This window comes from Leopardus geoffroyi, chromosome A3 (genome assembly GCF_018350155.1).
Source record: "Leopardus geoffroyi isolate Oge1 chromosome A3, O.geoffroyi_Oge1_pat1.0, whole genome shotgun sequence".
NCBI lineage: Eukaryota > Metazoa > Chordata > Mammalia > Carnivora > Felidae > Leopardus > Leopardus geoffroyi.
The window spans coordinates 110545702-110559656 of NC_059336.1; the positions used below are offsets into that span (position 1 = coordinate 110545702).

The 13955-nt window shown below is 46.6% G+C and overlaps 1 protein-coding gene across 3 annotated transcripts in view; it reads right to left on the reverse strand.

Annotated features, from left to right (window-relative positions):
- The window catches only part of VIT (vitrin), a 106275-nt gene that overhangs the window by 1400 nt on the left and 90920 nt on the right, over positions 1–13955 (reverse strand). For all 3 annotated transcript variants that reach the window (XM_045447158.1, XM_045447157.1, XM_045447156.1), the window contains 3 exons: positions 10193–10296; positions 6612–6838; positions 3615–4128 (listed from right to left, as the gene is read on the reverse strand). In XM_045447158.1, the coding sequence (XP_045303114.1) occupies positions 3615–4128; positions 6612–6838; positions 10193–10296 (845 nt within the window). The remainder of the gene's footprint in view (positions 1–3614; positions 4129–6611; positions 6839–10192; positions 10297–13955) is intronic.

Consider the following 13955-nt stretch of genomic DNA (forward strand, 5'->3'; position numbering starts at 1 on the left):
TTGGCTATTGTGTTTGAATGCAAACAAATTCAAAATCAGAAGTGTTCCTCAAAGCATAACCACCTGCTATGTGCCAACAGTAACAAAATTGATAGAGCTGCCATCTCATAGGAGTTTAGAATCTTTGGGAGGAAAAAACCCAGACAACATGGAATAAGTAAGTAAGATGTTCATGTGCAAGGGCAGTAGAGGGTATTTTGGGACAAGTAAAACTTGGTGCCGTGTAGATGACATCACACAGTACATGCCTGCTCTACCTGTGTGTAGAGCCAAATAAAATCTGATTGATTGATTGATTGATTTTTCAAAGATTGTTTTTGTTTTTAAATCATCTCCATACCCAACGTGGGGCTTGAACTCACAACCCTGTGGTCAAGAGTCGTCAACTTGCTCCACTGACTGAGCCAGCCAGGCTCCCCTCAGTCTTAAATGCATCAAAAGTCAGTTTGAGATCTTAACGAAAACCGTGGAACTAAATTACTTTAGGCTTGAAGGTGACTTTACAAGCCATACAATGCAATGTCATTCCCAGCGCAGGAGCCCTTGCACAAGGACCCGGAGAGACGGTGACCCAGCGTCTGCTCCATCACTGGTATGAAGAAAGGCTTTCAAGACAAGGAAGTGCCCAACAGTGTTGGATGCTGCAGGGAGGTCATGTGGGATTAAAACAAACAAACAAACAAAAATGCACATTGGATTTAGAAAACAAGACATAGGTAGAGTGGTGAGAGCAGTTTCAGGGAAGTAAGTAGATGCCAAAAACCCCAGATGAATTGCTGTGAGGTGAGAGTGAAAAGAACAGAAGATGTGGACACAGCACACAGAACTGATCCTTTTCAAAAGTTTGGCTGCAAAGAGAAGGAGGTAGGTGGGAAGTGGAGCAGAACATGGTGTCAAAGAGTTTGGTTTTATTTTTTAGGGAGGGATCTCGGTGTGCCTAGATGCAAATGGGGAAGGGTGCCGGGGGGTTAAAGGTTCTGGACTGCAGTAGGGAAAAAGAGTCCCTAGGGAGGAGAGGACAGACTCAGAGACTAGGCATCTGTCCTCAGTGGGAAACCTGGAAGACTCGCTGCTGGATGGTTCCTGATTGGGGTTGGGGGCAGCTGGTCAGCAGGAGCTTGAGGTTACTCTGCAAAAGCCTGTTCCCATGCCACCTGCAGGCTGGCAGAGTGGAGTCAGCTACTTGGCCATGAAGCAGAGGGGAGAGCCTGGGTGTGGCTCTCCTACCCAGCCACCCCTGGCAGCCCATGTCACCATCTTCCAAGCGCCCTGTTGTGCTGATTGGAGAGTCATCCACACCTCACATGGCTGTGGCCTAAGCTGCTTTTCAACTGTGGCTCGAAAAGCTGCATTTAAGCTGCCAGTCCCTTTTCTTACCTCTCCAGTGTCTTTTCTCTGGATATTGTCTATGTTGTTGTCTACAAACACTAGCATTAGGCTTAAGAATGCTGCCAAGTGGCAGTGGGAACAGATGTGCTGCACAACATGGCTTAGATCGGCTAAGCCCTCGTTTTGCACAAAGATTGAAAGGCTGCCCCCCAATAAAGGCAACACAAACAGTATTAGAAATTTAGCTTTTCAGATCCTTGAGTCCACCCTTGTAGAGAACCTTCTACTGGCAATTCTGACCAATGGTCAGCCAGCCTTGGCTTGGACACTCCTGGGGACACAATGCTCATTGCCTCCACATAATTTGCTTCTATTGTAAAGTTTCCCAGAATGTCTCTCTCAGTCTTCGCTTCTTCTAATGAGGAGGCCGAGGATATCCTCTGGGTGAGGCCCAAAGGATGTCCATTTAGGAAAATGAGTAAGAGTGGAGCTAAACATGAACTGGAGACAGATGTTTGGAGATAGCAGGAGAGCCCTGGGCTTTCAGACAAAAGCTGGCCCATCTGGCTCTGCCCACTCACTTTGGAACTTTGAGAAGGCTGCGTCTCAGCTGTTTATCTTCACTCCGCTGACATGAGCCCGAGGGAGGCTGTGACTGCTGGCCAACATGCAGGCCATCTACCATTTTGCTGTTGAATACCCCCCGTAGGCTCTACAAGGGCAAATCACTGGGAAGACTCTGCCTGAACCTGGTGTCTGGTTACTTTGGTTCCCAGAAGGCAGAACTGCTGGTTCATGAAGGCTTGTTTATTTTTCCCCCTCCTTGTTTAGGGAAGGATTAAAGCAGCTTTAAAGAATACTGAAAATCCTGCAAACTAACGGAAATCAAATGCAGGCTCAGAAGAAGGGGACAACCCTGGCCCTGAGTGAGTCTTCTACCCTAGTATGGATCTGTCCAGTCTTTGGTGTTCACGGACAACTCAGTTTACTTTGGTTATCCTTACTATTATTACTAGCACTTGGGTTTTTGCCAGTTGTTTGTATTTTTGTGATATTTTGTGGTACTTTTCAAAATGGTGATTAAACTTGATTCTGTGAAAAAGGCATTTAATGGGACTGATTTTCTAAACAGCTCAATTTTCATAGTTTTAATTTTTTTAGTTTATTTTTTGAGAAAGAGCGAGAGCGAGAGAGAAAGAGAGAGAAAGTGAACAGGGGAGGGGCTGAGAGGGCGGGGAAGAGAGAATCCCAAGCAGGCTCCGCACTGTCAGCGCACAGCCCAATGTGGGGCTCAAACTCACAAACCATCAGAGTATGACTTGAGCTGAAATCAAGAGGCAAACGTTTAACCGGCTGAACCACCCAGGTGCCCCTCATTTTTCATAGTTTTAAACTTTCTGTTGCCCTCTTACAAATTTTTATTCAGAAATATCTCTTTAAGTATTTTGGATGAAAATTTCTTTGAGGTTTCCTCAAAACCCCCAACATCTGGCTAGCAGCTACTTACAAAAAATAGTACTTTTCTTTTAAAACACTAGTTTTCTTCAAATTTCTAACACAATTTGGTGGCCTTCAATAGAGACTAAAATAATGAGTCAAATTCCTTTTTAATACATTACAACTTCGTGTGTAATGCCTCAGAGTGTTGGGCGCAAAGGAGAGGGTTAATGTTCCCAGTCATCTGCAGGCCTTGGGTTTGCCATGACACTTTGTAAACCATCGTGGTACTCCCCACCTTGTTCCTTCTTTGCTGCTCATAGAGGCCTGTAGTGCTTACCAGCACCTCAAATACATTCCCCATGGTTTGGGGCATTTTATTAAATGGTGGACAAAACCAGTGCATAAAAAGACAGCCCCGGGGTGCCTGGTGGCTCAGTTGGTTAAGCTACTGACTCTGGATTTCTGCTCAGGTTATGATCTCATGGTTCATGAGTTTGAGCCATGCAAACAGCCACAGCTGTGCTGTGCTGACGGCAGAGAGCCTACTTTGGATCCTCTGTTCCCCTCTCCCTCTGCTCCTCCCCTGCTTGCGCTCTCTCTCTCTCTCTCAAATATAAATAAATAAATAAATAAATAAATAAATAAATAAAATATTTATAAATATACGTAAATATAAATAAATAACATTTATAAATGCCTATAAATATATAAAAATACAAATAAATAAATAAAATATTTAAATAAATAAAACGTATTTAAAATAAATAAATAAAATAAAATAAAACAAAATAAAAAGACAGCCCCCTCCTTGTCCCTCACTGGACTGGTCAGCAAGACCAGCTTACCCTTGTGATGGGCAACCATGGCCGGTATTCGGACGTCATCATAGGATCTCCCATCAGTGATGAGGATCATTAACTTCCTCTTGTTGGGTTTGGACTTCTTGAAGAGCTGTTCCAGGGCATAGTTGATGGCGGCCCCCGTGCTGGTCCCACCACTCCAGTATCCCACCCTCTTGATGGCATTGAGGATGTCAGACTTGGTGTTGTAATCGTCAAATCCAAATTCCAGCCGCTGCTCGTAGGTGTACTGCACAGCCCCGATTCGCGTGTCTATGTCCGAAATCTCAAACTCTTTGCTGAGGTTGGCCACAAACTGGAGAACCGTGCGGAAGTTGCCTGTCCCCACGCTGCTGGAGCCGTCGATGACGAAGCCAATGTCGGCCGAGTTCAAGCAGGTCTTGCTACAGGCCAGTCTGTCGGTGTCACAGACCCGCTTCACCAGGGCTTGCACTGTCTTGTGGAGGCTGAACCAGCTCTGCACATTGAGCGAGTAGAAGCCATTTGTTCTGCACACAGCCTGGAAGACAGAGGGAAGGGACACTCGCCACGTCAGGTGTCACATTCTCCAGGCTGTTGTCACTACCCCGACCAGCAAGACAGGCGAAGAAAGAAGCAAACAGACTCTTGTTTTCTGCACTCTTCTTCCTAATGCTCTTTCTGCACGACGGTTCCCCCAGTCAGGTGCTCATTGGGGCAAAGATCCCTCAAGTTATCTCTGGACTCAGTCTTACTCCCTCAGCTGGCTCTCCGCTTTAGGGGAGAGCTATCACTTAAGCAAATCCTTAGAGAGAGGTGAATCACTCATTTCAGCTTTGTACCTGTGCCTCCCTGGGCCCCTCAGTTCATTTGTACTGGAAGCCGGCCATAAGATTGGCACTGGTGGGCACCAACATATGAGAGGATTAAAGAAAGTTTTTGTTCTGATGGGGAAAACAAGATACATGAGAAATAGCTGAAGAAATGTTTCCAGAGCAGCCTTGCACCCAGCAACAAGGGGTCCCATACATATGTAAGGAGTCATGCTAGAAGTTCTTGGAGAGATTCTCTCATAACCCCCTGCCCTCACCCTGAAAGGAGGATATACCCCTCTTCGTGAAGGAACAAACTGGGGGCCAGCTGTGAAGGGACATCCCTGAGTCCCTAAGACGGGAACACAAGTCACTCTGCCTGCAAAACCCAAATTCTGTCCTCCAGATGACCCTGCCTCCAGACAAATGAGTATTTATTGACTTGTGCCCAAGCGTGTTCCAGAAAAAATTTAAGGTAGCTACAAATAAACATTGAGCAACCTGACTGGTGTGCTCCTGGAAGGGACCAGGCTTGTGTTCCTAAAGTGAAGTGTTTCCTCCTTGCCGCTGTCTGTCCGGGGGTCACAGAGAGAGTCACAGACCTGGTGACTACAGATGAAGCAGTAAGATTACCAATTTATTTCAAAACAAGAAATGGCTTTGAAATATCCTAGGAAATGTTTTTAATTGGTTTGCAAAAACCTAAAAGGAGTTTATAAAACTTTCCATGAACTAGGTGGTATTTGAGATGAGTGTCCAGGTTGAGCTGAGTTCTAGCCAGTGGAGGGAAAGGAGGGAGACCCACCAGGCACTGGCTGAGGTCATGGAGGGAGAGGGCAGTGGTGCTTGGCGTGGGCAGGAGATGGGTCGGGACCACACTCTAGAAGGCCTCAAGAGTATGGGGGACAATGAAGGGTTTGGAGCAAGGACCCCTCCGGACTGGAAGAACTCTCCATAAACAGGAGTTGGGCTTCATTGTGGAATCTAAACTAGACTGAGGAGCCCTAAGGGGGGAGACAGACCAGATGCAGAGTGCTAGCGTGACCCAGGGAGGTGGCATTGGGAGTTATCAAGGCCTCTGGGACAGCTGTGGGGCCATTCATGTGAAGTCCAGAGGAGGAATAAATTTGGTGGGAAAGATGGCACTCAAGCTTTTTACATGTAAGATTCAAAGCTCTTCATGACATCAGGTGGAGGGAAGTTAATTGGCTGGAAACAGATGGAAACAGAGCTCAGGAGAGACCGGGGTTGGGGACAGATGAGGGTATTGTTGCTTGTGACTTGTGAGTGAAGGTGGTGGCTGTGGCCTGGGAGGACTCTGTGGGGAGAAAGCCCAGTGAGAGGGGAGGAGAGGGCCAAGCACTGAGTCCGGGCAAGTTGGGTACAAGACAGGAAAGGGTAGAGAGAGCAAAGGAGATAAGAGCCACGCTGTGTCCTGGAAGTCAAGGGAGATGAGAATTTCAAGGACGATGAAGTGGTCAGCAGATTGGTGCAGGAGGTTGAGCCCTGTGAGATCTGGAGACACAGACCATCAAAGCTAGAAGGGCGTCAAAGACAAACCAGTACAACGTATTCCTCCCTCCTTTCTTTTCCGTTTCAAGCTGGGGCCTTTTCCTTGGAGGCAGGTTTATGTGGAGTCCCACTGTGTAAAACATACAAAAGGTGAGCTTCTCCAGGGGAGTGGGCGCAGAGGCCTGGCTCCCCGTCTATCCTGCTCCTGTCTGCTGCCAGCCATCTCCACAGAAACCATGAGCAGAGTTTGGAAACCTGATCTGCCTGACCTGATTCAATGCCTTTCTTTTTTTGTTTATCGGGTTGGTTAATCTGCAGTGTGTGTGTATGTGTGCATGCACATGTGTGTGAGCAAGTGGACATGTGGCTGTGTGTGTGCTCACATGAGGCCTCACCAGGTGGCCTGGTGGAGGTCCTCTGTGGCCATGGAAAGAGCCTGGGGAAGCCTCTATTGGAGACTTGGGGACACTGCTTCTCCTGAGGGGCTGTTGTTGGCCTCAGTTCACCAGGTGGGTGTGGGGTCTTGCTCTGAGAGGGTAAGTCTGGGTTCCAGACTTACTAGCCCCTCACTAGAGGCTCCCCTACCTAGAAGAGAGCTCAATCCTTCTTCAAAAGTAGGAGAACAGCCTTGATGGCAGTTACAGCTCTGCAAAGTGCAGCAGATCCTGACGGTGGGTGGGTCCCTTGGGCAGTTACGTACCTTATGAGAGAAGTTGGGCTCCACCACGTACTGCTTCTCATTTTCAGTGGCGCCTTCGATGGTGATGAAGAAAATATTGATTCCTGACTCCCTTGCAAACCTCGAAGCCTCCTCCACCTTGTCGGTGGGCCAGCCATCCACAATCACCACGGCCACATTGGGAGCACTGCCTCTGTTCCCATTAGCTTTGGAAAAGAAGTTCTTGGTCACAAAGGAGATGGCCCGGCCTGGAAGAAAAAGAAACCTCATGCTTGGAGTGCTTAGAAATGCAGGCAAGATCCCAGTGGTGTAAAGAGAGCCAGAAAAACCCATTCATTCTCTTCTTTTGTTTGTTGGTTCCCCCCACCCCCACCAGCCTTTTTTTTTTAAACCACATTAACTATTTTGAGGTGTACAATTCAGTGGTATTAAGTACATTCACAATGTTGTAAAACCACGACCACTAACCATTTCCCTCCCCCATGTCACTTTAAACCTTTAACTTCTAATTGTCTTTTATTTAAAAAAAAAAAAAAGTGTTAGGGACCAGCAAACAGATGAGAAAGACTTTCATGGGAATAAAAGGGTCCCCTCCTTGCCTGTATGCTGGAACCACGCTATGCTCTTTCTGGGAGCATGGGGTGGGAGGGGTTGACCTGGAGCGACAGGAGCCTTTTCTCCACCTCCTGTCACTGGGGGGGTCAGCCAGCCTGGTGCTCTAGGGGCTGCTGGGTGTGGAAGGCTACATTCGAGGTTGAGTGGTGTCTTTTGTCCAGTTAGGGGCACAGGTCTGGCTGGCGAGGGAAGCACTGCACCTGCTAAGAACTGAGGGACTGTGTTCTAGCCCTGGCTGTGCTGCCTACTGGCTGTGTGGGCCCAGGTAGGTCGCTCCAGGCCTCTGGGCCTGGATTTCCATTTCAGCTGAAAGCCACAGTTGTAAGATGTAATGGAGCCTTCCAGCCTGCCTTTCCAAAGCACATGTTTCACACCACATAGGACCTCAGGGATTTTTCGGTCAAGCAGGGTGACAATTGTCCCAGTTTGCTGGGACTTTCCCAGTTTAAGCGCTGAAAGCCCCATATGTTCCTGGGAAGATTGGGATGACCAGGTCACCCTAGAGTTAGCATAGCTGCATACAGTAAGGTGGTGCTCTTAACCCGGGCTCTGTGGACCCCTGGGGGCAATGGGCATGTGTATCCACAAATTCCCTGAAATTATACACAACATTTTGTGTATAAAAGTATTTGGGTAGAGGAGTAGCTTTCAGGAGATGCTCAAAGGGGTCTTCAATCTAAATAAAAGTTAAGAACCATCTTAAGACTTTAGGATTAACGTCATTTCACTCAATGCTTTTTGGTTTTGGCCAATATCCTGGCTCCACGGGTTAATCTTAACCTGTCAAAGGAAGGATCAAATGATCACACATTCAGTTGCTGGAGAAAAGTCTTGGAAAACCCATGTGATCTGGCTGCAGGGAGCACAGTTGCTAAGGGAAAACCTGGCTGCTGAGAACTGCCTTCACAGCCAAGGGACATGTCCCTCAAGGCCCAAGGCACCTGGCAGTCCCCTCTGGCTTAATGTTAGATGCCTGTAAACAGAGCATACCCCTGGCCTCACCCAATCTTAAATTTGGAGGCCATGGTCCATTACTGCTCAACCCACATTGCATCCACCTTCTAGAACATCTTGGAAGCAGAGGCTGGAAATCTGAAAACTATGTTGTTGAGACTCCCTTGCAACTACAGCCCTGGATTTGTTCTAGTTTCATGAATCGATGTGCATACATGAAATTTAGAAATTGAAGAGAGGCAGAGACTGTATTTTGGACTCTGCTCTTTCTGCTTATGAGCATCTGTACGGTACTTGACTTCTTGGGTGGTGCCAGAGGAACTTATGTCTGGTGTCTAGCTTTGTTGCCATTGAGGTGGCAGGGTGCAGAACATTCTTTCTGTGCATGTGAATGGAGCAGGCAAGGCCTGGTTGGGGGGCTGACCACCGTAGCAGGAACTTCCTGACTGTGGTGGCTTCCTGGCTAAATCAGGTTCCTGAAGAGGCTATGTTGGCAGAATTGAGAATGTGATTTCCTGATCTTGGAAGAGGCAGCAGCTCCTTGGAGGTCCAAGTTTTGCAGGAAGACTTTAGAAAACATCTCTCAAAGTTCAACCTAGAGTTCATTTCTTCAGTCCTTTTGATTATCTTCAAAACCATTTAATACCTAGGAATAAACCCCTTTCTGCTTGAACCAGTTGAAATGGGTCCTGTTCTCTGAACCCAAACTCTGATCAGTACAGGGCAGGGATAGAACATGTTATCTGCTGAAAAAGGTATATGATTTTATTAAGACACCACTCTAATCCCATCAAGAACATAGGGTGTCTTCGGAAGTTTTAAAGTTTTGCTTCATGATACATTACTGCAGTATGACTGATATAAGTATTCAATTGAAAACAAATCAGAAATAAACTCTATCGGGGCACCTGGGTGGCTCAGTCAGTTAAGCATCTGACTGTTGACTTCGGCTCAGGTCATGATCTCATAGCTCATGGGTTCGAGCCCCATGTCGGGCTCTGCTCTGGCAGGGCAGATGCTGCTTGGGATTCTCTCTCTCTCCCTCTCTCTCTACTCCTCCCCTGCTCACATGCTGTCTCTTTCTCAAAATAAATAAATAAACTTTTTTTAAAAAAGAAATTAAGTCTATTATGTTTGCAATGTGGTAATACTGATTTGGGGTCCCAAATGATTTTCATTTGTCAGATACTAACATACCGGTCCACAGAGATGTACAATGAAGCAGAGAACAAAATAATCAGACTTATAGTAACTTCAAAGATGTTCCTTCAGAGTCAGTTCTATTCTCTGTGTGCTCCATGCCAAGCAACTGTGGCTCACTTCTCCATTTCTTTGGGTTTCAATGATACAAAGAGGTTCCCTGAGAAGTAGACAACCCTCCCAGTGCCCCCAAAGACACACTACCATTTATGAATTGAAACACTGGCATAGGCTTACTGGCAACCTTTGAGTTTGGTTAGTGTGAAAGGGTTCCCCAATGCCTGGATAGCTCCTGGTGAACTGGCAAAATGGTTTCTGGACACATTGAGGGCTAGACTTGGACTTCTGGTAAACCCCTCACCCCACCCCTAATCACCAAGGTGCAGACATCTCAGGAGACTCAGCTTGAAACAAGGAACCTGTCTCTGTTTCCAGAGTCAACACTAGAACAGGGGAGCTCATTGGAAGAAGATTCCCAAGGGGCACTGTGGAGCTTTCTGAGCGGAACTGGTTATAACATTTAATGTTAAATAGTTTATGGCTTGTCAGTCAATTAGGAAACAGTTACAATAGCAGTCCTGCTTGTCCTGAAGAAAGCTGCCAACCTGAGGAACCAGGCATGCTGGAACTCTTCAGCATATGTGTGGTGATGATTCTTACCCCTGAATCCATGATGATACCTTAGAAAAGATACAATTCATTTGTATATGTGTGTCATTTCTTGATGGATTATTATTATTATTTTTCCTCCTCCTACATAGGATGTTAGAAGACAATCACACAGAGGGAGAACCGTGGAAGCAAGCTAGAATGATCTGAATTCGGTCACGTACCTGCATTGGAAAGCCCTCCTCTCTGGGTGATTTTCTCTATGGCAGTTCTCAGATCCCGGGAATTCATGTGAGTTCTGAGGTTAAACTGGGCAGAAGGGTTGTCTCTGGAGAGTGAGAACAAGAAATAAAAATTAGCTGGAAAGAGAACATGTTATGTGCTGAAAAAGGCATATGGTTTTATTAAGACACCACTCTAATCCCATCAAGGATATAGAGTGTCTTCTGAAGTTTTAAAGTTGTACTCCATGATTACATTACTGTAATGTGATTGATCTAAGTATTCAGTTGAAAACAAATCAGAAATCAACTCTAAAATCCAACTCTAACATCCTTTGGAGGAAAGCAGAAATCAGAGTCTATTCTTTTATATATGAATAGAATGGAAGCCGCTTCAAAGCCTTGAGCAGGGTTTCATAAAATGCCCCACTGTGGACAGAAGGAACAATGAGATGGGGGGACTGGGGTCCTCTTCAGTGTGTGTAGAGGAAAGTGGTCTGTTTTAGGACTCAGGGTTCTAGTTTTGAGTGTGCTATTTCCTAGCTGTGTGACCTTGGAAACTTGTTTAACTTCTCTCGGCTTCAACTTCCTCATCTAGGTAAAAGCAAAGATTGTGACATTCGGATTTCTAAAAAAAACCAGGATGATAGTCAAGTGGGATTCTGCAAATGTGTAGGTGTCCCCAGGTTGCCTCAGACCCTCCTCTCCAGGGAGATAATCCCAGCTGGCAGCCACTGCCTGGGTCACCCCTCCACTGGAATTGCGCCTTAACAGTGTTGTCCAGGAGAGGACATCCCTTTATTTTTTCATTTTGTGATTCCTGTGACTGGGTGAGAATATTCAAATCTTACCCAAAAGGTTAATCTATTAACCAAAAGGTCAGCTGGAGAGGAGGTGGAGTGAATTAAATGGAGAAAGAGGAGGAGAATCCTTCTCTAGAGACGAGTCTCTGTGGGTAAGCTGGGTGTACAGGCATGGGAGCAGCTGAGCAGAGGGTGTGGATACCTTTTATGACCAGGTTGGGGAGGGGGGGTCTATCGGGTGGGTGTTTGCACCCACAGCCGCGATGAAGTGGGGAAGCACAGTATGAGCACATCTCACGATGCCCTGACACAGAGCCATTGGCACAGCTTCATGTGAGTGTGACCTCTAAGGTCACATGGGCCCCCCACTCCAGAAAAGCCAGTGCTCGGTTCAGTGCTCTGATGCTGCCATCTTGAAATCCTTAGTTTTTAAAACAGGGCCCAGCAAATCATGCAACAGGTCATGCCTGCAGTTTACTAAGCCTTCAAGGGGAGGGAGAAGACTTTTTTCTGTTTATTTATTTATTTTGAGAGAGAGGGCCAGTGCAAGTGGGGAAGGGGCAGAAAGAGAGGGGGGCAGAGAATCCCAAGCACTAATTGCATGGAGCCCTACGCAGGGCTCGAACTCACGAAACTGTGAGATCATGACCTGAGCTGAACCCCCAGAGTCAGAGACCTAACTAACCGAGCCACCCAGACGTTCCAGGAGAAGACTTTAAAAAGCAGCCTTTCCACAAGCACCTGGAGTAGGTCCCAGGAGAAGCAGCTTTAGGCGGTTTAGGTGGGAATTCCAAGGGGACTTACAGTGGATTCTTAGCAAGTCCTCTAGGAGACCTGGCAGTGTGGTCACCAGGAAGCCAGTTCCCTAGGACTGAGAGGAGACATCTTCTGTCTCTCTCCCTGCTTCCCTCCCCTACTCCGCCCATGATTCCCACTTTTCTAGGTATCTCAAAGTGATCTATGTCGGAGGAGAACTCTTGGAGACTGGCAGTGTGACCCTCTGTCCTCCATTTTATTAGTAAACGTGAGGGACATGGGCTGGTTCTCAGACCAAACCAAAGCAAAGTGCCCAGAAGGCATGCTTGTCTCAGTGAGAGGCAGGACAGGCTCCATTCAGGGAAGATGAGGGAGGTTTAAAAGCAGCTCAGTGACGTGAGTGTTGGGGGCCAAACCCAACCAGAGAAATGCCACCAGATGAAAACCAAGTTCTAGTTTAGGATTCAACAAGAACAAACAACAACAAAGCAAACTGCAGAATGGGGAAATGTGGGCGTTTTAGCTGAGCCCGACTTTACTCTCAACCTAAGTATGGTGTGGGTCCTCACGAATGGGCTGCAGTAACACAAGCCCTGTGTGGGACGGGGAGGAGGCATCACACAGAGAAGGAGCTCTGTGGTTTCCATGGTTAGATTTCTCTCTCCCTCCTGGCTCAAGGGTTTTGGGGCTTATATTCTTTGCAGATCAATCAGTGAATGCTGAACTTGCCCCCTGGCCATCAAGACTCAAAACCTGGACTCCCATCGCTATTTGCTCATCATAGGGCCCGTGAGTCCAATCAGTAAAACCCTTCAAGTTCCTCTATACACCATCACTTGCTTTCATCCCTCCTCCATATGTCTGCAGTGACCCTCTGAGTTCAGGCACCCTGCTTCTTGCTGCTTCTATTATAAGAGTCTCTATTTGGTCTGTGCAAAGCCAATTGTATGCACATCTTCTAAAAACCTCTTCCTCATGTTCAGCTCTGAGAGTAAAATTCCTCTGCTCAAAAATCATCAGAGGCTCCCATGGTTAAACTTCATATTTTGGCTTTCAAAAGCCCATCCATAATTTAATGCCAACGTACAATGTTCATATCATGCTCTCTGTCTTTGTCCCAGGATAACCTATATCCTAGTTGGAAAGAGCTGCTCACTGTTTCCTGGTTTTTGAGCTTTGTGACTTTGCTCATTAACTCCCTCATCTGGAAAACCCAAATTGTGCTCACCCTCTACCTCTAGCTCCCTGTCACCCTGCCCAGTGCTGACAACCTCCATACCTGACTCTGCTCTCCTCTAACTCAACACCATACACAGTATGTAATCCCTGCAGGTTCTCAATGAACAGTATGAAGAAACAAACATTTCCTCTTTTTCTGTGCATCTCTACCTCTAAATGATGGTGTTGCCCAGAGTGTATCTCCCTCATGTCTCCCTCCTCATTTTATGCACTTCCCTGGGAGAGTTCATCAACTTCAGTCACCAGGGGTTCAGAGACCATTCACATGCCAACAGCTGTCTGGTGCATACTGGTGGGTGCTCTGTCTTGAGCCCCAGATAGACATAAAATGACTTCCATCCATCTCTGTCCAGAATGCACTGTGTGGTGCCTGGGGGCGGTCCACAGCCACCTCAGGTTTGATATTTCCAAAACTGAAGTCATTTATCTTCTAAATCTGCTCCATCCAACCACTCATATCCCCTTATGTGCTCCCTCTTCTGACTCATTGTCATCTCAGCAGAAAACATGCTGGACATGTTCTGACACCTCCTTCATCAAATGACATTTCCTATCAGACCAACCTCATAAATATCTCTTGTATCTCTTCCTTCCTTTCCATCCCCATGTTTGTACTTTGATCTTTCCTTTCTTGAACTACTGCTAGAATTTCCTACCTGGTCTTCCTGTACCCAGGGTGGCCTCTGAAGAGGACCTTTTTTTTTTTTTTTTTTTTTAAGCAGGCTTCACACCCAGTGTGGAAACCAATGTGGGGCTTGAACTCATGACTCCAAGATCAAGACCTGAGCTGAGATCAAGAACTTGATGTTTAACTGACTGAGCCACCCAGGTACCTCTCTGCAGAGGACCTTTTATTCTATAGGCTATACATGCTGATCAGAGGCAAATTAACCTGGGAGCTAATAATACTTCTTCCAAGGGGCCTAATTTTGTATTTGTAATTTTGTGTTCTTTTTCTTCACAGGACC